At 36.9% G+C, this 25479-nt stretch overlaps 2 protein-coding genes and 1 long non-coding RNA gene across 4 annotated transcripts; 1 reads left to right on the top strand and 2 right to left on the bottom strand.

Moving 5' to 3' along the window:
- LOC109947671 lies at window positions 7036-12577 on the bottom strand. 2 transcript variants are annotated; one of them, XR_002270460.1, is made up of 6 exons: window positions 11983-12577; window positions 11753-11869; window positions 10004-10105; window positions 9061-9109; window positions 8897-8949; window positions 7036-8816 (listed from the first exon to the last, which is right to left on the bottom strand). It is a non-coding gene; the product is annotated as an uncharacterized LOC109947671 (long non-coding RNA). The 2 variants fall into 2 exon arrangements; XR_002270461.1 differs by having other exon boundaries at window positions 8897-8946.
- LOC109947266 lies at window positions 19270-20422 on the top strand. Its single transcript, XM_020557195.1, has 2 exons — window positions 19270-19525; window positions 19764-20422. Exons 1-2 carry the CDS (start codon window positions 19270-19272, stop codon window positions 20420-20422), a joined length of 915 nt encoding a protein of 304 aa, XP_020412784.1.
- On the bottom strand, window positions 21022-21911 carry LOC109947265. Its single transcript, XM_020557194.1, has 2 exons — window positions 21636-21911; window positions 21022-21519 (listed from the first exon to the last, which is right to left on the bottom strand). Exons 1-2 carry the CDS (start codon window positions 21909-21911, stop codon window positions 21022-21024), a joined length of 774 nt encoding a protein of 257 aa, XP_020412783.1.

Below are 25479 nucleotides of genomic sequence, written 5' to 3'. Positions count from 1 at the left end.
AGAAGTGAGAAAGCATCAAGCCCTCTCTCCCTAATCGCTTCAATCTATCACATCAAGTGAGGGTGCTAGCACCACTCTTCACTTGTTGTCTACTCATTCTTTCATCTCATTCAATCCTTTGTAAAGAGCTTTGGGGAGGTGCATATCTTTGTACCTATTTGGAGAGCTACAAGGTAGAGAATCAACATCAAAGGGAGAGCCAACAACAAAGGGACCACTCCCTCTACTTGAACACCATTCTTGGTTTCAAGATTCGCTCTAAAGGTATGAACATCTTATCTTTCTCTCAAGTAGGATTTAGAGAGTCTTTGGTGCACACTTTCATAAACTTATAAAGACTGGGACCAAATGAAACTTGCATGAATCCCTAGTTTATTTAATGCTTTCGCTCTTGTTTTGATTTCATATTAGATATGGCTTGTTAGGTGATTTGTACTCTTAAAGTTTGGTTGTAAAGTTTTTAGAAATTTCTACACAACACCATTCCCACAATATTCCCTTAAGGTGGTTAAGTTGGTGACAATATCGGTGTTGTTAGTAGTGGGCTGTTAGTCCGTCTCTCTAAAATTCTTCATTTTCCTCTATCTTGAGCATTATGAATATTTCATAAATTATGTAGTACTTGTTTAATAGTAGTTATTCCCGCTAACATTAGCGGATTTATCATGAAAAATCATCCTATTATGTTGATATTTGCCAAAGAAATTATAACAATCCGTTTCACATATAAAGAGGGTTTTGAACGTATGTGCATTAAGATTACTCTGCATGTGCATATGGCATCATATTTGGCATGCCTATGCATTGAGTTCTGCACAAGTTTTCCTCAAAAACCCTATTCCCTACAAATTTTACCCGATTTAAACAATTATGTTCCACAACCAAAAGGTTTGGGTTGTACAAAGGTATCTTGAAGAAAAAGAAAGAAAGAAAGATAAAAGAATCAAGAGAGTTGAGGGTTTTAAGTAAAACTTGTTCAATAAATTGAACTAGGATATAATTCTTTAAAAAAAAAAACGCATACAAATATGACAATCACGATTATTGAACTTCTATTTATATGATCTGCGTAATTCACTTTGCGTAGCAGTATTAGTATACACGTTATAAAATAATATATTCTATCATTTGTCTTGCCTATGGTTATAACTTACTAGTTATATATTAGTTATTCTTTTGGTTAATTCGTGAATAAAAGAGCTATGGTTTCTTTGTAAATGTATATATGAGACTAGACTTTAAAAATTATTCTTTTCAAAGTTACAACATTAAATTATTGAAACTTTGTGTATAGTTGATGGAGTTTTGCCATTAGTTTATTCTTTTAAAAAAAATAATAAGACAAAAATGGTGATTGATATATGTGGCATATGCCAAATAAGAAAGTATAAAAAATTGGTATGAAAATGTGGTATGTCTACCATTACTCTCATATTTATTGTATAAATAAAATATATGAATGCAAATATAAATTACTTTTTAATTACCATAAGTAATAATTTTTTTATATTTTTAATACAAGTGATAGTACTATCATGTTATAGGAGTTATAGGAGTTTGAACCTCAGACCTCTGTTATCCAAGTCAATGCCCTTTTCTATTAGGCTAAACTCCATTGGCCATAAGTAATATTTCCTAAGACTATAGTTTATTACCATTTCTAGGAAGAGCTTAGCACTCACATTCACAAAGAGCACATTCTCGAAAACAAATGTACTTAAAAATAGTGGTAAAATTCAAATCTAACATAACAACTCCCACAAATAGCACGGCCACCTCTCATTTTATAACTGGAATCTAGAAATTCTTTTATTAGAAAATTAAGACAATTCATGCAATTTATTCTAGAAGAGATCCCTAGTACATTCAACCGTACCATAAAGTGTTTTTTGGTCAAACACATCTCCCGTCCCCTGAGCATACAAATGTTCATCGACAATTTTAGAAGTTAATCGAGCGAACAACTTATCAACTTCATATTTAACCAAGTTTGGATGATCATTGAATAATTTTGAATTTATCTCATAAAACTCGTTATCTGTATCAATTACACCAAAAAATTATGTATTAGAGTATTTTAAAAGGCGACCTTTCATCCAAATTGTGGCTCCTCAACTGTGAGGGCAGCGCTTGCAAAGCTCTAAGCTAGCTATACTGAGGCAGCTTTTGCATGATGCAAAACTTTTTATTTGCCGAATAGAATTCCAACATTGTGCTAGCCCATATGTAGAAGTACTTTGTTCTATTAAAGACTTAGATGTGCCACTAACTAGTCTATTGTGGGTCGCTTCTTCGCCTACCCAACAAACGCCAACTCAGCAGCTTCACCAAGTTACCCCCATGGTCGACGCAACTTCTAGCTTGCAAACTTGGGGGATTGGGGAACGCCCTACGGCGCTTGCTAGACCAAAAATACTCGATTTGATTATCCAACCCAGAAGCCACTTCTTGATCGCAAAACTTGGAGGACTATTGTTTATACCATAATCAACCAAGCTCTCAATTACAGAGCCTAGAACCATGGACACGTGTCACCATTATAACGATTTGGATAAAGTTCCACGTCAAAACTTTGTGTAAACTCTCACTTTCAATTCTCTATAAAAGAGGAATAGTGTCCAAGTAAAAAAGGTAATTTTTCACCTCATGGAATCGACTCGATCATCAGATTATAAATTATAAGTTAACCCTAGCCCATTCCCATTTTGGGCGGAACAGATCTACTAATTCACTGTTACTTTACTAAAATTACTACATAACCTACTCTTGCTGATTTAAGTATCGGAGAGCCTTCGGTAGGTACCACACCTATATCCGAAACTTGACGGTTGCTTCCTCCCTATTTCATTTGTGGGATCTCTCCTTGCCGATGGTCCACAACCCTCTTGTCATGCTGAACACTTGACACTTCTTCCACCTAAGTTGTCCTCCGATTTTGGGCATCAACAAGAGTAAAGGCATCGCGGGTGGTGATATTAATTCTGGGAAGAGTGACCCGCATACCCACTCTTCTCTCTACCCCCTTGCCTTGGGCTTGGGGGTCTCGTTGTCGCCTTTGGCTTCAACTACTTTTGCTTAAGGGAACAGATAGCTTGCTGCCCAAGCTTACCTCCCAAAAAACAAGCCATATAGAGTGAGCTACCCGAGTGGAAAAGGTAAGAAAAGTCTTGGCTACGGAGGGAAGTAAGCAAGAAGTTCTGGTTGCGCGCTAACGTAATGGCTTTCAACTGTGTAGTTCAGTCTGGGCGTAAGGCCTCTCTATAGTCCGGTCGGAAAGGCATCAGTTGTTGGGCTAGTAAGGCTCTTTCTTTCGCGGGCAGGTTACAGTTAGTTAACTCTATCCTTTTCGCCATCCTGGTCTTCTCTTTTATTCCTTCCTCAAGGAGCAATCCAGCGGGTTTAGCATATTCTCCATGCCTTTCTCTAGAAGTGATCTTGACCATAGAAGGGCCAAGGTTGCTTGGGCTACGGTCTGTCTTTCTAGATTGCCTAGGAATCTCCAAAATGGAATCTTTGAATCATGCAGCTTTGCTCAAGCACATATGGCACCTTCGCTCAGATGGGGATCATGGTCTCCCCTCCGGATCTTAGTTGTCCAGCTTATGACAAATCAAGACTTGGCATTATAGCCTTCTTATTCACACCTCCGGTAGACTTTTGAAGGGTGCTGACTTATATCCATAATTGACAGGAGTATTACTTGCAATTTACGTCTGCTATATACAATTTTGACAATACACTCTGTTATTTGAAGTCATATACGTATTTTTGGTTATGGATAAGTTGAGCTGCTTGCACATATAAAACAATAAATAAATCTTCCTATGGACATATTTGGACCATCGTTGTGAACAAGTGGTTCATGCTCCTTCCCACGAAATTAACCCTTTATGGGGTTCCATTCCTAAATTAGGTGTCTCTATATCAGGAAGTAGTTTTCTTTAGAAATTTTTATTTGTATGTTTATTTTATATATTTCATTTTCCGCTAGTTCAGCCTCTGCCGGCACCTTTTACGGCATCTGTCACTAAGGGACGGCTAACCAGTCTTGTGGTCCACACCAAACAGTTTCTGTTGGACTGATCAGTCTAACAGTTCCGAAGAATGCTTGTATGGTTTCTTATTATCTGGCTTATTTAATTTCTTTCAATATTTTCTTTATGCTTATGAATTTATTACTGATGGTGCTGTATTGCTAGGAAATGTTCAAATAACATGTGAGTAGTAAAAAGTACCAGTTTTCCAGCGAAACATCAGATAATATTTACTTTGTATTTCAGTTAGAACAAGTCAGTACACAATAGGGCGTTAAGTTGCGAATGTCAAACGTATAGGATGTTGTCTTAAATTACTAAACGCAATATGAGATGGAGTTTCCTTAATATCATGATACCTAATTCTGTGTGTTAAATGATTAAAATGCTAGTTTGTAAAATAATTTTAGTTTGCAAACATGAAAAACTCTAAACTCTGTGGTATTGACATTGGTTATGGTTTCTGAAGTTCCGACCAGTGCATAAGGATGGGGGAATGTGTTATTAGAATGCAAGGTTGATGTGGAGGCCTATTACCTACAAGCAATTATTTACATGGAATCCATGGGGTTCAGATGTGGGTGGAATTACAGATGCGAGCCGGGGTAAGGGCTGAGTTCTTTTCATTTAATTTCACTTTTGCAACTAAGTTCTGTTTTGCTCTTGATTTATTTGATATGGTAGCATCTTTTCTAAAGCTATCTAGGACGACTCCAACTAACAACCCAGCAATGTTCCGTCATATTGCAGATGACGTCCCACTCGCTCTTCCTTTCTTCTATTTTGTTATTCGTATATCGGTTCCACTCTGTCAATCTGTCTATTACGGATTATGGTTCACTTCTTAAATTTTTGTTTTCTTTTGCATTTTTTCTTATTGAAACAAGATCTTGAAAGTAGTGTAGTTGTTAGTGTTCCTATTCTCTGTGCAATATGTGTTTTAATCTTAAAGTTGTTTTTCTTTTTGCCTCAACTACATTTATCTTTCTTACATCCTTGAGATTATGCATAAAATAATCCAGTTTCCTTGCAACCTGACCTCCCTTTTACCTTCGCAGGTCTGTCTATTAATTTCTTTCCACAAACATCCATACCCTTCACTCTTTTGAGGACTTGCCCAAGACTGTTGTTGTCAATTTGAGTCAAGGTTCAGCTGGCACTAGCATGGAGTTTCATCCAGTGCAACACACTCTGCTCTCGGTTTGCTTGTGCCAGAATTTATTCTCTTTGATCTTATCCTCTTGTTGTATGGTTTCTGGATTTAAATTTATTATTTTTTCCTTCCAATTTCAGTTGGAACAAATATTGCCTGCGTAACAATATGCGACGTAGGTGGCAGGGAAGGGCTTTTTTCTCGGAGTTTCAAGATTTGCAACCTTGCTGAATGCTCAGAGGCTCTGAAGGTTTAATTCCCTAGATTTTTTTGTTCTTTTCCTGCCCTTCATTTAGACAACAATTTCTAATGATTCGTAGGTTCAACTATAGCACTAATGTTAGCTTTCATGTCTTGTGTCTTGTGGTAGGCATTTGTGACCAATGAATGCACTGCGTCAGTGAATCATGTTATTTGGAGTCCTGAGGGTTCCTATCTTGTTATGTTCAAGGGGACTTACTTCCCATGACGCATTTTAGTTTACATACTGATTGGTGTGCCCTACATGCACGAGAAAAAGTAAATTACAGTTTCTGGTTAATAGGGGGGAAATTGTTGAAGTTCACAGATCAGGTTATTACGAATAGTTTTTTGTTCTTCCTTTTGCCCAACTTCTATTTCAAGTATTGCCTATTCCACGAATTTACTGCAACTAATTCCTGTCAATGGTGGTGACGATTTACAAAACCACCTAGAGGTTCTTTCTCTTTTCCCTTTTTAATTTCATATAGTGACTCTTACGATTTCTAGAATTGTGATTGCTAGTATTGTTTAACTTGATTTGGGTAACAAGGTTTCTTGGTCGTTTACAACTATCCATGTTTTTAAAGACTATAATTACTTATATGTTGATTGGATTTTCTAAATGAAATTCTGCCAGATAGATTCTCATGTCAGTAATATTAGTGATCTTGCTTTCACTCGCATAAACAAAAAATTATGCATCATAAATTGTGGAGAGGACAAGACAATTAAAGTTAGGCCTCATTATTTGGCATGCGGGCTCATGAGCCGATGGGGGCCCGCCTGCCCCAGACCATTATGGGCTTTGAGATGGCCCGGCCGCCTTGGGCTTGGGTGTCTAAAGCCCGGCCCGACCCATAGGCCCACATTATGTATAAATAAGAGTTTAGGTTTATAATTATATCACTGAAATCACATATATAATTTGTTTCATTTCATTTACTTTCCTTTACTCATTCCTAGTTTATAATTGGATGATTAGCACATTAATTTGTGTCAATTATTAATTCAACAATTATATACATGTGATTTTCACAACATATCACATCACTAAATATAATCATATCACGAAACCAAATATAATCATACTTTTCTTGAACACATCACCAAATATTTGCATATTTATTCATACCATCCTTTAAAAAAATGTTTTTTTTAATACTTATCATTTTTTAAAATTATTTCTTAAAACGTATTACGATCTAATTATGTAATAACCTCAAAAATAATACTTAGTTTTATTATTTTTGTGGAAAACCTTATAAGTTGTGTGTTTTAGAAATTTGGTTTGAAGTGAAAATATTAGAATTAAGTGAGTTTAATCCCTAAACCTTTTTTTTTTTTTTTAATGAAGTAGGGCCCGTTGGGCTTAGCCCGGCCCAGCCCAATTTCTCAAGCCCGGCTCATGAGTCGAGCTTGAACTTTCTAAAAAAACCCGACCCGACATTTTCTCTCTCCTCTTTAAAGCCCGGCCCAGCCCATTGACGAACCTTAATTAAGGTTTGGTTCATACGGCATTTTCCTTCACCGCTATGGATAAGGCTATTGCTTGCAATTACAAACATCATGGTTATCTGTTTGCAGATTCACTGGTGATAAGTTGTATACCTTTGGTCATCACGTTCACTGTTATATATTTCGAGGTTAATGTTAGAGTTCACAGAACACTTGATTTAATATCTGTGTTAGGATTCTCATTGTTTACAATTTAAAAAGGAAGGAAGAATGCTAGCAGTTTCAGCAAGTGAGGATGGTATTAAGGTACTGGAAAATGCCGAAGGTGTTCAACCACTACATTCACTTGAGAATCATGGAGTTTTTGCCTTTGGGCTGTCTTCTTGAACTGTTGGGAAGGTAAAATTGTTGCATTAGATTTATCAAGAGACTCAAATTTACTAAGTGATTAGAAAGGTTGTTAACTAAAAAAAATTATGTTAAAAGAATCCATAATTGGCACATTTAGTACTTCCAATTCTGCCTATAAAACAACAACGAAGTGCTCAAAATCGAGGTTTTAGTAGTATGATACTTTGTGTTAAATAAGGGAAGCTTTTCCGAGAGCCATGTTGGACTTGGATTTGTTGGAAACAAGGCTAGAATTTCATTATTCATACGAAGATACCACTTTCATAGTATCTTGTAATGCACTTGAGCATCCTAACATGATCGTTATGGACCACAGTTCTGTTGTTCAGTTAGGTTAGGTAAAATCAAGATACATGTGAACGAATGACGTGGGAAGAAGTAGGGACCGGAGGTTGGTGTGACGGTGGTTACAGTGGTGTGGGCTGGTCATGTAGAGGACGAAGAACTGAAGGCTTTGAGGGAACAATGGAAATAAGGTGGCAAAATAGCTTCTCCTTTTCTTGGGCTGATTAATGCTGTGTTCTTAGGAGAGTAACACGATGATCTAGAAGATATTGCCCCTCTACTTTGGAGATGCTTTGACTCTGTTTTCTTCTTGCCCAAGCACAATTAAGTACTACTCTCAGCAGTTAGTCCTCCTCTAATATTGAGATTTCTGTATAGGCAGCTAGGAAACATGAAAGGTCAAGTCCCTCCTCTCTTTTGTGCGACCGAGCAGTTCCTAAATAGACTCTGTCTTTCCTCCCTTTTGCAAAGTCAAAGCAGCTCCAAAGTAAAGAGGCAATCTCTTCTAGATCATCGTGTTACTCCCCTAAGAACACAACATCAATCAGCCCAAGAAAAGGAAAAGCTATTTTGCCACCTTATTTCCATTGTTCCCTCAAAGCCTACAGTTCTTCGTCCTCTACATGACCAGCTCACACCACTGTAACCACCATCACACCAACCTCCGGTCCTCACTTCTTCCCACGTCATCCGTCCACATGTATCTTGATTTTACCTAACCTAACTAAACAACAAAGCTGTGGTCCATAACGATCATGTTAGGATGCTCAAGTGCATCACAAGATACCATGAAAGGGGTATCTTCGTATGAATAATGAAATGCTAGCCTTGTTTCCAACGAACCCAAGTCCAACATGGCTCTCGAAAGAACTTCCCTTACTTAACGCAAGGTATCATACTCCTTTACTACTAAAACCTCGATTTTGAGCACTTCGTTGTTTGTTTCATGGGCAGAATTGGAAGTACTAAATGTGTCAATTATAGATTCTTGCAACATAATTTTTTTAGTTAACATTTCTAATCACTTAGTAAATTTGAGTCGCTTGATAAATCTGATGCAACAATTTTACCTTCCCAACACTTCAGGAAGACAGCCCAAAGGCAAAAACTTCATGATTCTCAAGTGAATGTTTTTTCAAGTACCTTAATACCATCCTCACTTGCTGAAACTCAACGATTCTCAAGTGAACGCACCAGTTCACCTTCGGCATTTTCCAATACTTTAATACCATAATCTGTAATAGACAGATTGACAAGAGAATGAGTGGAACCGTACGCGAATAACTTAACAGAAGCAAGGGAGGGAGAAAAGTACCTGATCTGATGTCCCCAGAGCTCTTGATCCTTTGGACGCGTGTTTAGAATCTGCTATATGACATAACATACGAGGGTTATTAGATGGGGGGAGTCTTAGGGTGCTTAGCAAAGATGCTACAATATCAAATAAATCCAATAAAGAGATTAAACTTAAGCAGTCACCTGCAGCAACTCCTTTAGACCCATCTGCTTAGGTTGCCCATTATGAATACTGTGAATAGACAAAAAATACCAAATGAAAATCCAAGCATTGTGATGAATCATTTGAGCAAGAAAGTTCAGTCAAGAAAATATGGTGTACTTCTAGAACAATGGAAAGCCATAATTTAGTAAAACCAGAATCATTTTGAACGAAGAAATTGATCCAATCGGATCGTTAATTAATATCATTATGGGTGGCATTGCAATGAAGGCTACACTATACACACGCTTCTTGGTTGCACCTCTATGTGGATCATATCTAAACAAATTCCTAATAGTATAAATTTCTAAGGCTACCTTCTAGTGATATTGGCAATATTTCACTGACATTTCTGTTTTTTTCAAGGAAAAAAATGGCAGCTTGCTGCAATGGACAGGTATTCCACACCTTCGCAAAATTACCTGGTGTTTGTCCACTGGTATTTCCCAAAACCTACTCCAATCTCAAAAGCAACACCTTATAAAGTACTTCATACAAGCTGGAAACCAAACTCAGTGGCGTAAATTTATTCTTTCCCATTTAACATTTTGCCTTTGCAACAAGGCATGTGTATGTCTAATAGGTTATTGCATTTATCACCCAGCCTTTGCAATAAGGCATGTGTATGTCTAATAGGTTCCCTGGATTTGTGCAATAGGCATTAAACAAACACTGCAGCACGTTCGCACTCTGCCAATAGGCATTAAGTAAACACTCTGGAACAAGATCTTTGGCCTTTTTGAGCACTAAAAATTACTTACAACATCACTACATAGAGAGGGAAGGGGGATGAGAGAGAGAGAGAGAGAGAGGTTGCCCCGTTTCTGGAATAGCATATAACCTAAAGATCTTAATATTCATTTCGATATCATGACTATTAAAAACCCATAGAGTGTTCAAAGTAACTAAAATATCTGAACATACCTCCAATATGCACTCTGTGTAACGCATGGCAGCTGCAGGATCAGCATCAATCGACCCGAAATTCCCATGCCCTTGAATTAGTGGGAATCGTAGGGAGAAATCCTGGAAAATGAAATTTCAAAGCGATCAGGAGACCACGTGAACTAAATAACCAATTATAATGTGATCTAAATCAATATTTACAAAGACAAAAGGTTCAAAAAGAAATGGAGTAGAATCCAGAAATGATAATTAAAATATGATCGCTTTCTCCAAACTTCAAATATTAGAAGTGATACTGCTGGAGAGATGGGGTCCAAGCCCTAAAAGGGCCAGAAGGTTCCACGCCTGATTATAAAAAGGCTTGAGGTTATGTGTTGTGTTTTCAAAATCAAAATTTTTCCCACTCTTGGTTTATCCAATTTAGGAGATGGAAGACATAAAAAGTTCACAGATTCTTTGTTAGGAATAATCGAGTCGACCTTAGGGGAAGGCCCGATATATTTTAATTGCTTTCCAAACTTTTTTGTTGCACTTTCTGATATAAATGTCTTAAAAGCTTTAACATTGAATATTCAAACTCAAGGTTATGATAGACCCAAGATCTCAAAATCTAGCAATCATTTATTAGGTTTCATATAAGGCTATTAACACTGTCTGCTATAGGCTGCTATAAAAAAGATGCTACCATATCAAATAAATCAACAGCAAAACAGAACTTAGTTGTGAAAGTGAAATTGAATGAAAAGAACATAGCCCTTACCGCGGTACACTTAAAGCTAAGCTAGTTTCAAAACATTGCATCAATTAACATTTTTATTTTAGAAAGCATTGCAGCCCTAGTGGACCTAGCATGAGCAGATTTTCTGTTTTTCTATTTATTTAAAATAATTAATAAATAAAGGAGGTTATTGTGAAACTTAAAAAATAGATAAAATAAAGATATTAGACAAACAACTAAGCTAACTTGCACATAATATAATTTTCAGAGCAAGCATACTTCAATTCAAAGTAGGCACAAAATCCACGGCACTAGTTGCTTTCGACATGCCAAGCAAGAAAAGGCAGCGTTACATAACAATGCAAGAAGAAACAAGGGGAGTTTCACAATTATTATAACTTGTATATGACTACCAATTTTAACTTGGCCATAGTACTTGGTGAAAGAAACCTGGGAGTTTCACAATTATTATAACTTGTATATGACTACCAATTTTAACTTGGCCATAGGTACTTGGTGAAAGAAACCTGGGAGTTTCACAATTACGGGAAGATTTTATGAACGACAAAATCAAGACAGGAATTGATCTCGAGTTTGTGTTAATACTAAAAAAGACATTTTTCCCTCCTAGGACCTGACTTTGACAGCAGCAAGGGTAAACAGTGCAGAATGGCCCTCATTTTTATACAAATTAAGAAGAAACTGGTTCCAAGAGTCATTTTTATACGTCCAAAAAAAAAAAACTAATGATATACATGTGCAAACCCTGTCAAAGTAAGAAATGTAAGGTCCCGCATTCCTTGCCAGCCCATGTCTTCATGTTCAGGAAAAACAAAACAAAAAAACAAAAAAAAAACAAAAAAACTTACCACTTGGATGCCACAATACAAAGCAAATCAAGGATGACTAATTGCACAAGATCAACAATTAAGACGCCACAATTGAATTAACCCGAACACTTGCATGATCATGGCTTGCTTTACAATAGCATGTGTGATGCAGTGTCATGAAAAGCCAAACTAATCAGAAAATAAATATGCTCAACACACCTGTAAATGACCATCGGCAGAAACAGTGATGATACTTCATCAAAAAACTCATCACCGAATGTCAAGAGCGTTTTCAAATCCCTTTGAAGAATCTGGACTGGTTTAGCGTGGTTATGTCTGCATTTCAGAAAAAGCAATTACTACTACCAAAGACACTTGAGTTTCCAGTGAGTGTACAATTCAAGCAGGCAGGCATCCAAATCAAAACAAAAATCGAGATTCGGGCTCACCTGTCAGGGCTTCAAGGCTAATCGCAAAGAAAATCTACGTAGAGTCGCTGTCGCTGTTTTCATCAACCTAGTAAATCCAGCCAGGTAGTGCTCCCACATCATTCACCATTCAACCTTAGTAAATACGACGGTGCACCCGCTTCAAACCGTCGCGAACATCCAGCAGGGCGCGGCCGAGCAGGACAGACATAGCCATGTACGCTTCAGTGGCCTACTTGTGGAGCTCAACACGAACGATTCTTTCTTCGCTGTTCTCACTTGTGTCCTTGACCAGCACACTTCCATTCCCGTTCTGCCCCTCGCCTGGGTCCTCCTTTTGGGGGTCGTCCTGGAGCCTCGCTTTGATTGGGCGGATGTGGGTCCCGGGACGGGAGGACGATGCGGACAGGAAGCGGAGCTCCGACAGGTACGGAGACTGGAAAATCGGGTCGGGTAGAGTGGGGCAGCGAGGCGGTAGCGGAGGATGGAGGAAGAAAGGCGAACACTGGAAGCTAGGGCCATGGTAGGGATTTTGGGGGAAACTGAGGGTTTCATAGAGATAGGGGCCATTTTATGTGCATTCCTCAGTTGATTCCGGAAGTAGCAGATGCGTTGTTCATAGTAAATAGGGTTATTTACTTTAGTCGTGACCATAGAACAAAATATCGATAATTTCGCCGATATTTCGGCGAAATTATCGTTTTTTTGGGGCTACGATATTTTAGCACATTTCCATATATATATCGTCAATTTATCGATAATTTCCTCGATAATTTCGCCGATATTTCAATAACGATATTTTCGTTCAAGTTGTAGCTTTAAATGGACAATATATCGCGATATTATCGATAATATCGCGATATGAACTTACAAAATTAAACTCAGCCTTCAGATGAACCCCTCAGCCTCTGAAACTCACCCTTTCTCTGTCTCTCAACTCAGGAAAAAAAAAAAAGCAGAAAGAGGAGAGCGAGAGAGAAGGGAAGAAGAGGAAAAAAAAAATTATGGAGTGGGTTTTTATGTTTTGCTATTTTGGATTGTGATGAAGCGATAGAGAAGAGGGAAGAGGAAGCAAGGAAAGAGATGGAGAGATAGAAGAAGAAAGAAAAAAAAAAAAAAAGCAGATAGAGAAGAGCGAGAGAGAGAAGGGAAGAAGAGGGAAAAAATGTGTGGAGTTGGTCTTTATGTTTAAGTGTTTTGGATTGTGATGGAGGAGAGAGAAGAGGGAAGATGAAGAAGAGAAAGAGACGGAGAGATAGAAGAAGAAAGGGAGAGAGAGAGAGTGGGAGTGTGAAACGGAAGAGGAAGAAGAATAAATAAAAAAAAATAAAAAGGGAGAGATGGGTGAATGCCTAAAAGAGAGAGAGAAGGCAGGTTGCATGTATCTGCAACCTTGGGAAATTCAAACAAAAAAAAAGGTTAAAAAAACCTTGGGAAGTGGAAGAGGGAGGCAGGAAAACGTGAAAGTAATTGGAAAGTGGGAAATGTGACTTAATTACTTAATATAATTTATTTTTTTTCTATTTAATTCATTTAATGTTATTGATTATTTTATTATTCATTATAAGTACTTACATTACTAAATTCTCCTTCAAATTGTTACTTAATTATTTAAATCTTTATAATCATTTTCATTATTTGCTATTTAATTCTTCCTTGGATAAATTTATTTATGTTCTTAGTTAATTTTTAATCTTCACTATTATTTTTTAAGCCTGATAAAGTGCCTAATTTTCATGAAAAATCAAATTGGTTTACATCTTTAATTATTTTTCACTTTTTGATAAATAATAAATATAAGAACGTGTACCATGTCCAATGAATAACGTGAAATAAATTGTTGCTTAATTACTTAAATTTCTATAATCATTTTCATTATTTCCTATTTAATTCTTCACTGGATAAATTTATTTATGTTCTTAGTTAATTTTCAATCTTCACTATTAAAGTGCCTAATTTTCATGACAAATCAAGTTGGTTTACATCTTTAATTATTTTTCAATTTTTTATAAATTAATAGATATAACAACGTGTACCATGTCCAGTGAATAACGTGAAATAAGGTTACTCATGTATCTTATCATGCAATTTATAAAGAGTAAAATATTGTACTAAAAAATGATAAATAAATTACTAAGGAGTGTTTAATTCTCTTTCATTAATTACTTCAGATTTTCTAAGTCACAGAGTTTGTCAGGTCGCAATATAATCAACTTAAATCACACAAACCCACTATGCAATGCATTTTCTTCCAATTTTTTGTGTCAAAATAATAGATGATTGACTAAATAAACTTCTTCTAAAGTTTCATTAAAAATTTCCAAGTATTTATCATAATTTCCGTGGTTTTTATCCAATTTTTATCGATATCGATATTTTCCCGATATTTCCATCGATATTTCCGTGTTTTTGAACCACCGATATTTCCGAAACTATCGATATTTAAGACCATGGCCGTGACTGAATTTGGCCCTCATTTGTAATTGGTTTCGCGAAATTTTTTTTTAGGCAATTAGGTCATTCAACTCTTTCTTCCGTTCCAATTGAGTCCTTCCGTCAATTTGGCCGTTAATTTGAGGGCTAAAACCGTCCATTTAAATTAAAATATTTTTAAAATTTAAAAATTGAATAATTATATTATATTTAATTAAATAAACTTAAAAATTAAAAATCCAAACCCAAATCCATCTATCTCTCTTTCGCTATCTCTCAGCTCCCCGTCTCTGTCTCTCCCTTTCTCTCGTAACCCGTTCCCCCTCCTCCTTATCCCACCCTCTCAAAACCCAAATCCCAACCCAACCCCCTTAAAATCAATGAGAGAAAGCCAAAGAACGTACTCTACCTTGCCCTCCACAGTCCTGATGTCAAGACAGATTGAAGTTGTCTACTTGGGATTTTGGGTTTTGTACATTATGTGAAATAGAGTGTTGTGTATTGTATCTTCTTCTTGACTAGAAAAGTATCTCCTTGAGGTACCTAAACTAAGGTTTTCGGCAAAGAAGTTTTTGCAGGTTGGGTTGGGATCTGGATTTTGAAGGAGGAGGGGGAATAAGTTGCGGGAGAGAGAGGGAGAGACAAAGAGGGAGACTGATGAACACAAACGAAAGCAAAAGAAAAGGTGAAAACCACGGGAAGAGGCCAAGAGATTGTGGAATTGAGAAGTTTCCATGAAGAAGAGAATTGTTAGGTAGGGTAAGTTTCTCTCTCGCTGCTTTTTTTTTTTTTTTTTTTTGTCTTTCTGAAATTCCAAAACGTTGGAATTTTATGCACAAAGTCTCCTCTAACAAATGGCTTTCCAAAATAGTCAGATTCTTGAGGTGGGGTTGTTGAATTGATGATGGAAGAACAAGGTGGCTTTCCAAAATAGTCAGATTCTGGAGGTGGGTTTGTTGGGTCAATGATGGAAGAAAAAGGTGGAGTTGGGGTCAATGCTAGATGAAGAACCCGAAAGAATGTTTTTACCCCCTCATTTTGACAGACAAATTGACTGAGTTGGATGGCAGGACCCAATTGGAACTATTTATCGAGTTAACGGATGTAATTGTCTCAAAAAAAAAGTTCACGAACCCAATTGCAAATGGGGGCCAAGTTCAAGGACATCTACAGTAAATAATCCTAGTACATATCATGTAGGGAAGATGTTCACTTATATTTTGTTTGATCATGTTTCAAGTTTCCACTGGTATTGTGTATTCTAGTTACTGTTTGGTGTTTAAAACTTTTGAAGAAACAGGTCCAAAATTCTTTCATGAACTAATTTGACCATAGATTGATGTTATTTATCTGACCTGATGGCAACAAGACAATTGGTTTATCTCCTTGAACTTTGCATTGGTTTGTACTGTAAATGGATTCGCTATTGTTTGGCCTTAAATTCTACACGACAACCCAATTTTCATTGGTCTAATCAGAAAACAGAAGTTTGCGCTTTATTTGAAGTCAGAAATCAGCCCAAATGGTTTTAGAGGCCCAGACCTTTGTGAAACAAATTAGTAAGGATTAGAATCATAGATTAAAGATTAATCGCCATTAAATGGCGACTTGATGTGGACAAATCAAACTTCTAAATTGATTTCAGGATTAGGTCCAGCTTCTAAAAAGCTCTCATCACCGTTAATCTCAATCCCAGAATGCAAGTCAACAGATTTTTTTGGGAAGATCTTTTCTAAAAAAGAACCCATGTGACTTTCTGACTTTGAAAGTCAAAGTTTTCAACTAAGGCAGAGGAAGTGATGTGGAGTTAATAAAAGCAGGTTAACCAGAAAACACTCTCCATGTCCATTTAAAATGCTAGGAAAAGAAGACCAGGTTTCCTTTCTATACGCAGAAAGACTATGCATCATAGCATAGCAGGTTACGTTTTCAAGAGATAAACACGAAGCAGGAGAGTTGTTTGCATGAAAAAACAAATTGACCATCATAGTAGTTCTATGGTACCCGAACTCGTGTGGAGCGAGTAATGTGGATTAGGCTGACTACGGTCCTCTGAATCCTAAGAGTTGCGGCTCGGACTGACCTTGTGTCACTGAGACTTGCGAGTACGTGTCACCCATGGTGATGCGAGGAATTGACGGAAATAAGGGGTACACCTAGGTGGTAGTTTTAAACCGTTTTCAATGCTTTCAAGAAATTAATGTTGACCATGAGTATGATTGGCATATATATATATATATATAATTTAGTTTGTATAATTGTTTTTACAGTGTGGGTTAATATGTTCATATGTATTTTTCTAAACTTTGTTTTTGGGTCCACTCACCCTTTTAATGTTTTGCGCCCCCAGGCAGTAGGCGTGCACAGTGATCCACCACCAGGCCGTTTTCCACCTTCCGCGCTTTCCTTTCTGATGTAGAGCTTTTTTTTGTAAAAGAATTGACTCCGTTGTAAATTCTTAGTAGTCGCTCTAATAATTTGCACTATAATTAGAATTTAACTGTTGGAATGTATATATACGTATGCTGGCAGTTGGTTGTGTATATATGCTTGTTTGGCAGGTGTAGGTTTTTGGGTATTGATCCAGTTACAAGGGAGACTCTGCCGATTTTTCGGTAGGAGTCAACCTTGTTATTTTATCGGGCTTTGTTGGGCAATTAGGTCATTCGTGCCTGACATCCGCCAGGTGTCAGACACGCATAGGGTCTGGCTCGGATTCCAAAGTGGAATTTGGGTCGGGTCCTGTTAGCAGGTTATGTTTTACAAGAGATAAACAGAGAACAGGAGAGTTGGTTTTCTAGAAAAAGCAAATAGACCATCATAGTAGGTTATGTTTTGCAAGAGATAAGCATAAAACAAAAGAGTTGGTTTTTCAGAAAAAGCAAATGGACCATCATAGCAGATTAAAAACTTCCCGATTCTTTGCATTGGAAAAGAAAAAAAAAATCATTTCCAAAATATCTGCCCCCAGATATTAAAGAATAGACCCTCATTCAGAGTCTCTATAAAAATGAGAGGAGGTGAACCGGATTAAGGGCCAAAAAATTTCAATCAAAACAAAAACTCTCAAGGTCACATTGACAAATTCAAAACAAGATTAGTTGATCTCAAAGGCCTTCAGGCCCTGAAGCAACCAAACTCTTTGATTCACAAAAGACAGACTAGCCAGAACTCAAGTTTCTGACTTCAGTTCAATTCAGAGAAACGGTTTACAAAGGAAACGAGCTCTCTCTCATTACAAATTTGGTTCAGTACAAGCCAAATCAAGCAGAATTCGGGTTTTTCATAATATGAAAACCTCAACAAATTTACAAAGATGTCTTGAGCTCTCAGAATTGCTAGAATAGCTCTTGGATGACTCATAATCAAGCAGAACAAGTGTTGTAGTGTAGTTCCAGGCCAGTAATCATCAATCTAGCCCCGTCCAGACTGAAGAAATCTCAGTTCTGCCCATCCAGCAAGTCTCTTCATGGCTAGAATAGATTAAAGCTCTGCCCCAATTGGTATCGATTTCCAGCTAAGCCTCATCATTTGAAGGTGTTGACGTTTGAATCCAACATAGATACATCCAATCCAGCTAGAATTACAGACAGCTATCCAAGCAGAAATCGAAGTCCAGTGTTTTGTTGACCTTTCAAACATGGCAGTCCTCTTTTGTCTTAAAAGTTCTGTAATATGCAGTTTTTCCTTAGAAACAGTTTGATCTATCTTTCAATATTCATTTTGGCTAGAACTACCAGTTTACTGTGATAGATTGTAAAGTCCTCACTAGTCTAAGGCAAAAAAAGAACTTGCTTGAGAGATATTCCTCACCCAAATTCACAATCACTTGTTTAAAGTCAGTAACTTGGGGCGCAAGTTATCTATTTTTTCATAAAGTTTGTTAGAATTTTAACTAACAGTGGCACACTTGCACGCCAAAGAAAGTTGACTTGTTAACCACCAAGGTTTTCAAGCCAATGGGGAACTTTACCCTACCATGACAGGATTAAATCAAAACGGGTGAACAATTATAATAAACTTTGTACTGTGAGATGACCATTTATAGAGTGAAATTTTTTAATTGGAAATATTACTGCGATAGTGATACAGCTATACTCAAATTTTCACCCTCCAAAATACAGCTATACATGTATTTTCAGGACTCAAATTTTTTTTTTTCCTCCAACCTTGCAGACTCATAATTTGAGTCTGCAACTTTATTAAATTGTTTCAGAATGATTAGCCCCTAATTTTTTTTTTCTTGTTAATTTTTCTTGACATTATTTTTGTTTCAATACTCGTGATTTAATTTTCTAAACATTTTAACCTAAAAAAATTAAAATTCCAAAATGTAATAGAATTTCACTTAAAAATAAAAACAAGTACAACACCATACGTATGCCCAGAATAATTCAAACCCTTCATTGAAGCCATTGCCATAATTTTCTTCCATTTTTACTTTTACTTTTACTTCATTGGATTCCTTTATTCTCATTCAAAAATGTTTTGAACTTTTGCCCACCTCCACTTATGTTCTTCAATAATTTTCTGAACTCTTTCCCATCCCCTATTATCTTGTTTCAATCATGTTCTGAACCATTGCTCAACTTTGTTCATCTTACTTTATTGGATTTCCTTATCTTTCCCTATCTTTTCCTATCTTCATTCAATTATTTTTTGAACCATTTCCCATCTTGTCTTGTTTCAATCACGTTATGAACCATTGCTCATCTTTGTTCATCTCACTTTATTGGATTCCCTTATCTTTCTCTATCTTTTCCTATCTTCATTCAATTATTTTCAAACATGTAGGTCATCTCATTCTCTTGTCTATTTAAGAAGTGTTATTCTACTAAATTGACCACAAGATCTGCTTCAATTCTCCTTCTTACAATGAATTCACGTGGGAAGGCTATACAAAATTTCTTCAATGATGATTCTGATGATGATGACCTTCATCAACAGAGGGTTGCAATGGCTATTCAACACCATACATTTTTACTGGAGCAATATGCTCAACAATCCAAACATGGTGGTTCTGTTGCAGGCCGTGAATACAAGAATCAAAAGAGAGAAAAACATCATAAGAGTCTCATGGAGGACTACTTCTGTGAAAGCCACTTTATCCCTCAGTGGACTTTCGCAGGCGGTTCAGCATGAGAAGAGAGCTTTTCTATCGCATCTTGAATGATGTTGTTGCACATGAGCCATACTTTACCCAGAAGATAGACGCTTGTGGACGACAAAGTCTGTCCCCAGAGCAGAAGCTAACAGCTATTTTTCGAATGCTCGCATATGGATGCTCGGCAGACTCCACCGCTTAGTACTGTAGATTTGTGAATCTACATCCCTTGAATGTTTGCGAAAGTTTTATTCTGTTATTGAAGCTGTGTATGGTCAGTGGTACCTCCATTCCCCAAATTCGGCCGATCTTTACAGGCTCTTACACAAGGCTAGTCGCAGAGGATTCCCAGGCATGTTAAGCAGTCTTGACTGCATGCATTGGGAATGGAAGAACTGCCCCACTACTTGGGCAGGCCAGTTTACTGGCTACGAGCATAAGCCAACTGTCGTTCTAGAAGAAGTGGCCTCGTATGACACTTGGATATGGCATGCCTTTTTTGGCATTGCCAGATCGAACAACGATATAAACGTTCTTGCTTGTTCTCCGTTGTTCAATGATGTAGTGAATGGAGTGTCTCCCCATATCCAATATGTTGTCAATGGAAATGAATATAATCTGGGTTATTACTTGGCTGATGGTATCTATCCTCGTTGGGCTACATTGGTTAAGATGATTTCCCAACCGGATACTCCAAAAAAAAGACTATTTGCCCAAAAACAAGAGGCTTATAGGAAGGATGTCGAAAGAGCCTTCGGAATACTTCAGGCTCAATGGGCAATTGTTAGGGGACCTGCATGTATGTGGCGCAAAGAACAACTTCATTCAATCATGATGATGTGCATAATATTGCACAACATGATTGTTGAGGATGAGTATGAGGATCTAGATGCAGAATCTGATGATGAAGACAATTGTCCATGAACATCTAGAAGAGCAAGACCAAGACTCCAACTATCACGTACGATATAAACTGAGATAGACAAACTATCTCAGACTACATGGTCCATCATAATAGAGTTCGTGCTTCACAAGTGCGTCACAATCTAAGAAATGATTTGATCAACCACATTTGGAGATGCGAAGGAGAGGGGCAATGAGCTATGTTGTGTGTTTAAATTATGTAAGTGTGTTTAAATTATATAAGCGTGTTTAAATTATGCTGTGTGTTTAAATTATGAAAGTGTGTATAAATTATAAAAGTGGTTGTGTGATTTTAATGAATTATATGGTTTATCATTGAATTTATAATTAAAAAAACTAATCATAGAAAAATAAACAACAATCATAAAATAAAATTAAAAAAGATACCGATAATTATATATAAAGATAAACAACAATTACAAATAAAGATAAACGATAATTAAAAATAAAGCTAAACAACAATTAGAAATAAAGATAAATGACAATTATAAATAAAGATAAACAACAATTACAAATAATCGTAAATTAATAACCACTATGTGGAGGGCTTGGATAATAGTCTCCAGAGTTGTCTTCTGGATTGTAGGGGGAACTTGTATTCATCTGGGCCTCAATAATTTCGTCTTGCTTATTCCCCAATACTTCTTCTTTCTTGGAGTAAATTTGGATAGGTCCATGGACATTATCCTTCGTTCATTGGCCTCCTTATCTTGTTGGATTTGATATGCATGTTGCTCTTGTAGGAGCTCTAACTTTCGCCGCCTATCCTCTTTTGCCTCATTTCCTTGTTGAATCAATTCAGACAAGAACTTACCACTTTGGTTGAGATAACTTTCAACACATTTCCCTTTCTTTTTTTCATCCTTCTGTTTATCTCTTCCCAATGGCCTTGGAGTGGGCATGACCACATCATCTTCATCTTCCTCCAAGTTGACTGTATTGCCACTATGAGAAGAATCTTTGAATGTTTGTGTGGGAGATTCACATAGGTCGTTCCATTTTGGGCAATCTTTTAAGATTTGCCAAGCATGATACAACTTGAAAGGCCTATTTAGAGGTTTATTATCATTCAAGAAAAGTGTTTTTGCATTCATATCCTACTCATGAAATAAAAAAAAAAAATCAAGTTAATAATTGAAAACAATTAAAATTATAAATTTAAGCATTGAAAAAAATGGGTACTCGCCACATCTTCAAGATTGGAGCCACTCACATGCCTTGCATTGGCCTTTGTTATACATGCCTTCCAAAGAGAACATTGTTGGTTGATGATCTTGAACGGAGAAGCAATAGGTTGCGGTGATCGTACCCCGGCTCCGCTCATGCCCGAATCATTTTCCAAAAATTTTTGGTACACACGCAACCAAAATGAATCGTTTGATTGATTCGTGCCAATAGCCCCATCTTCAGAGACAGAAACCCACCCTCTACACAATGCCTCATTTTCTTGTGGTTTCCAATTCACACTTCTTTGGGGTTTTGGGGCCATTCTCAACAATAATGAATGTAGAATGAAAAATTATAATAAAGGGAGGAAAAAAATGATTTTGGTGGATTATTTACCAAATGAATGGCTATTTATAGAGTTTGGATTAAGTTTTGGGGTTGGATCTGACTTAGATTAATTATAAATATTAATTTGACTTAGATTAATTATAAATATTAATTTGACCATTGGATTTAAATTTGAGCCGTCGGATATGAAATTTTACTGTTGAGATTGCTTAAAATGAATCAGAATCGTTGATTTTATAGCTGTTGGAATATATATATATTTTTAAACAGCATAACAAAACATTTGAAAAAGTAGTCATTGCTTCTCAATAAAGGAAAGGGAATCTTCATTCCCACTTGTCAAAGCGGGCCAGCAACATAGCCCATCACGTGGGCTTCTCCTAGCATTCAAAAAAAAAATATATATTAAAGCAGATTTAGGCGCCACAAGTTTATCAGTCTAGGCAGAATTCTGACTGGAATTCCAGTCCAGTTTTGAGTCATCTCAAATTTTCACCTCCCAAAATACATGGGTTGGAGAAGTTTTTTGGAGGCTAAACTCAAAATTTGAGTTTCCACCCCTTGGGTTGGAGATGGTCTTAGGGGAAGGGGATTGAAAATGTGATTGATGTTCAGTTTGGTGGTGGAAGAGTTATACGCCCGGGGGAAGTGCTAGTAACAGCTGAAGAAAAAGCTGCTAAAGAAGCACACATAAGACGATTAGTTGCTGCTTACAAGAGTAAAATGGGCATGAACATTGATATAAAGCTAAGATCTGAATGTGGGAAGGTTTGCTTCTATTGAAATTTTTCCTTGTCTGCTTGTATGCCAAAATCTTTTCTTGCCCTGAAAACCCTTTCCCTTGCCCTATTGTCTTTTCTTAATATACTTTTGTTTTTGTTTTTTGGTTTCATAGAATTCCTTTTTTAAGATAATGTCATTGCAGGATACGTTTCCTTCTCTATTTGCAATTCAAAGGAATGGTATACTTGGTTTATTCATATCTGAATTAATGTTTTTTTTATTTTTATATAATGCTCATACAGCACTCCCAAATAGGAATTTGAAATGTTTCTAAAATTCTATTGTTATTTGCAGGTTTTAAGATGCTTTACTGAGTAGGGAGCATGGTGAATAATAATATTGTGATAGGTCAATCAAAATTGTGGCTCCTCAACTGTGAGGGCAGCGCTTGCGAAGCTCTAAGCTAGCTATATTGGGGCAGGTTTTGCATGATGCAAAACTTTTTATTTGCCGAATAGAATTCCAACATTGTGCTAGCCCATATGTAGAAGTACTTTGTTCTATTAAAGACTTAGATGTGCCACTAACTAGTCTCCTGTGGATCGCTTGTTCGCCTACCCAACAAACGCCAACTCAACAGCTTCACCAAGTTACCCCCATGGTCGACGCAACTTCTAGCTTGCAAACTTGGGGGATTGGGGAACGCCCTACGGCGCTTGCTAGACCAAAAATACTCGATTTGATTATCCAACCCAAAAGCCACTTCTTGATCGCAAAAGTTGAGGCACTATTGTTTATACCATACTAAGCACATTTGGCACTAAAGGACCAGCACGAAGATAGACCCGAAGCCTGCCGAAGCTCTCAGTTATAGAGCCTAGAACCATGGACACGCGTCACCACTACAACGATTTGGACAAAGTTCCACGTCAAAACTTTGTGTAAACTCTCACTTTCAATTCTCTATAAAAGAGGAATAGTGCCCAAGTAAAAAAGGTAATTACTTTTCACCTTTACTGTTACTTTACTAAAATTACTACATAACCTACTCTTGTTGACTTAAGTATCGGAGAGCCTTCGGTAGGTACCACAGTGGTATCCGAAACTTGATGATTGCTTCCTCCCTATTTCTTTCGTGGGATCTCTCCTTGCCGAAGGTCCACAACCCTCTTGTTATGTTGAACACTTGACACTACTTCCACCTAAGATGTCCTCCGATTTTGGGCATCAACAAGAGTAATGGCACAAAATTTCAGGTAATTTTGAAAAGAGAAAAAAAAAGGAAAAAGAAAAAAGAAGATTTGAAATTAGAGCTGAAGAGTGACAGTTTCCATGTTCTATTGAAGTGAAACAGGTACTTGCCGTAGACTTACATAAATTTAGGTGTTTGTTTATTTGCTTCTTCATCAATGGTAGAAGGTTTAATAATCTATAAGTTATTAATTTGATTTATGTTTTTTCTAAGTTTGCTTTTCCATTATTTTTCTGAGCAATGCACTAGAGTTTTCTAAAGGTGATAGCAAACACAAAATACTATCGGATTTCTTCTCAAGAATGAATTATGTAACTTAAAATGTGGGGTAAAATTTGTATTTGTATTGTCTTATAGGTTTGGAGGAAAGTACTGGGGGAAACTTGGGGAATGAGATAGTAGACAAGAAGGGAAAATCGTCAGTTTCAAGTATTGATTTTGTGGGACTTGGCTCTGCGGTTAAGGAGTATAGAGGACTGTGGATTCCAATGGCAGACTATTTTCCAGAAGGGGACTCACCTGATGTTGAGATTATAGTCGGGGGACGCTTGAAATTTTGATGCAGTGGCACGGAAGCCAGAGCAGACTCAAGGAGACAACTCAGATCTTTACAAGCCAAAAGTTTCTTCAAAAACGGTGTGACAGTTAATGTCACAGTTAGTGTTACATTAACGTGCTTGATACATGCATATAAAATTAAGCATGAATAGGGGCTTTCACTTTTAAACGGATATTTGAAGAAGTGCCATATGTTTTACAAGAGATAAACAGAGAACAGGAGAGTTGGTTTTCTAGAAAAAGCAAATAGACCATCATAGTAGGTTATGTTTTGCAAGAGATAAGCAGAAAATAAGAGAGTTGGTTTTTTAGAAAAAGCAAATGGACCATCATAGCAGATTAATAACTTCCTGATTCTTTGCATTGGAAAAGAAAAAAAAAAATCATTTCCAAAATATCTGCCCCCAGATATTAAAGAATAGACCCTCATTCAGAGTCTCTATAAAAATGAGAGGAGGTGAACCGGATTAAGGGCCAAAAAATTTCAATCAAAACAAAAACTCTCAAAGTCACATTGACAAATTCAAAACAAGATTAGTTGATCTCAAAGGCCTTCAGGCCCTGAATCAACCAAACTCTTTGATTCACAAAAGACAGACCAGCCAGAACTCAAGTTTCTGACTTCAGTTCAATTCAGAGAAGTGGTTTACAAAGGAAACGAGCTCTCTCTCATTACAAATTTAGTTCAGTACAAGCCAAATCAAGCAGAATTCGGGTTTTTCATAATATGAAAACCTCAACAAATTTACAAAGATGTCTTGAGCTCTCAGAATTGCTAGAATAGCTCTTGGATGACTCATAATCAAGTAGAACAAGTGTTGTAGTGTAGTTCCAGGCCAGTAATCATCAATCTAGCCCCGTCCAGACTGAAGAAATCTCAGTTCTGCCCATCCAGCAAGTCTCTTCATGGCTAGAATAGATTAAAGCTCTGCCCCAATTGGTATCGATTTCTAGCTAAGCCTCATCATTTGAAGGTGTTGACGTTTGAATCCAGCATAGATACATCCAA

This window comes from Prunus persica, chromosome G2 (assembly GCF_000346465.2).
Source record: "Prunus persica cultivar Lovell chromosome G2, Prunus_persica_NCBIv2, whole genome shotgun sequence".
Taxonomy (NCBI): Eukaryota; Viridiplantae; Streptophyta; class Magnoliopsida; order Rosales; family Rosaceae; genus Prunus; species Prunus persica.
The sequence above is the reverse complement of the archived record's forward strand: the minus strand, read 5'-3'. Positions and strand labels throughout refer to the sequence as shown.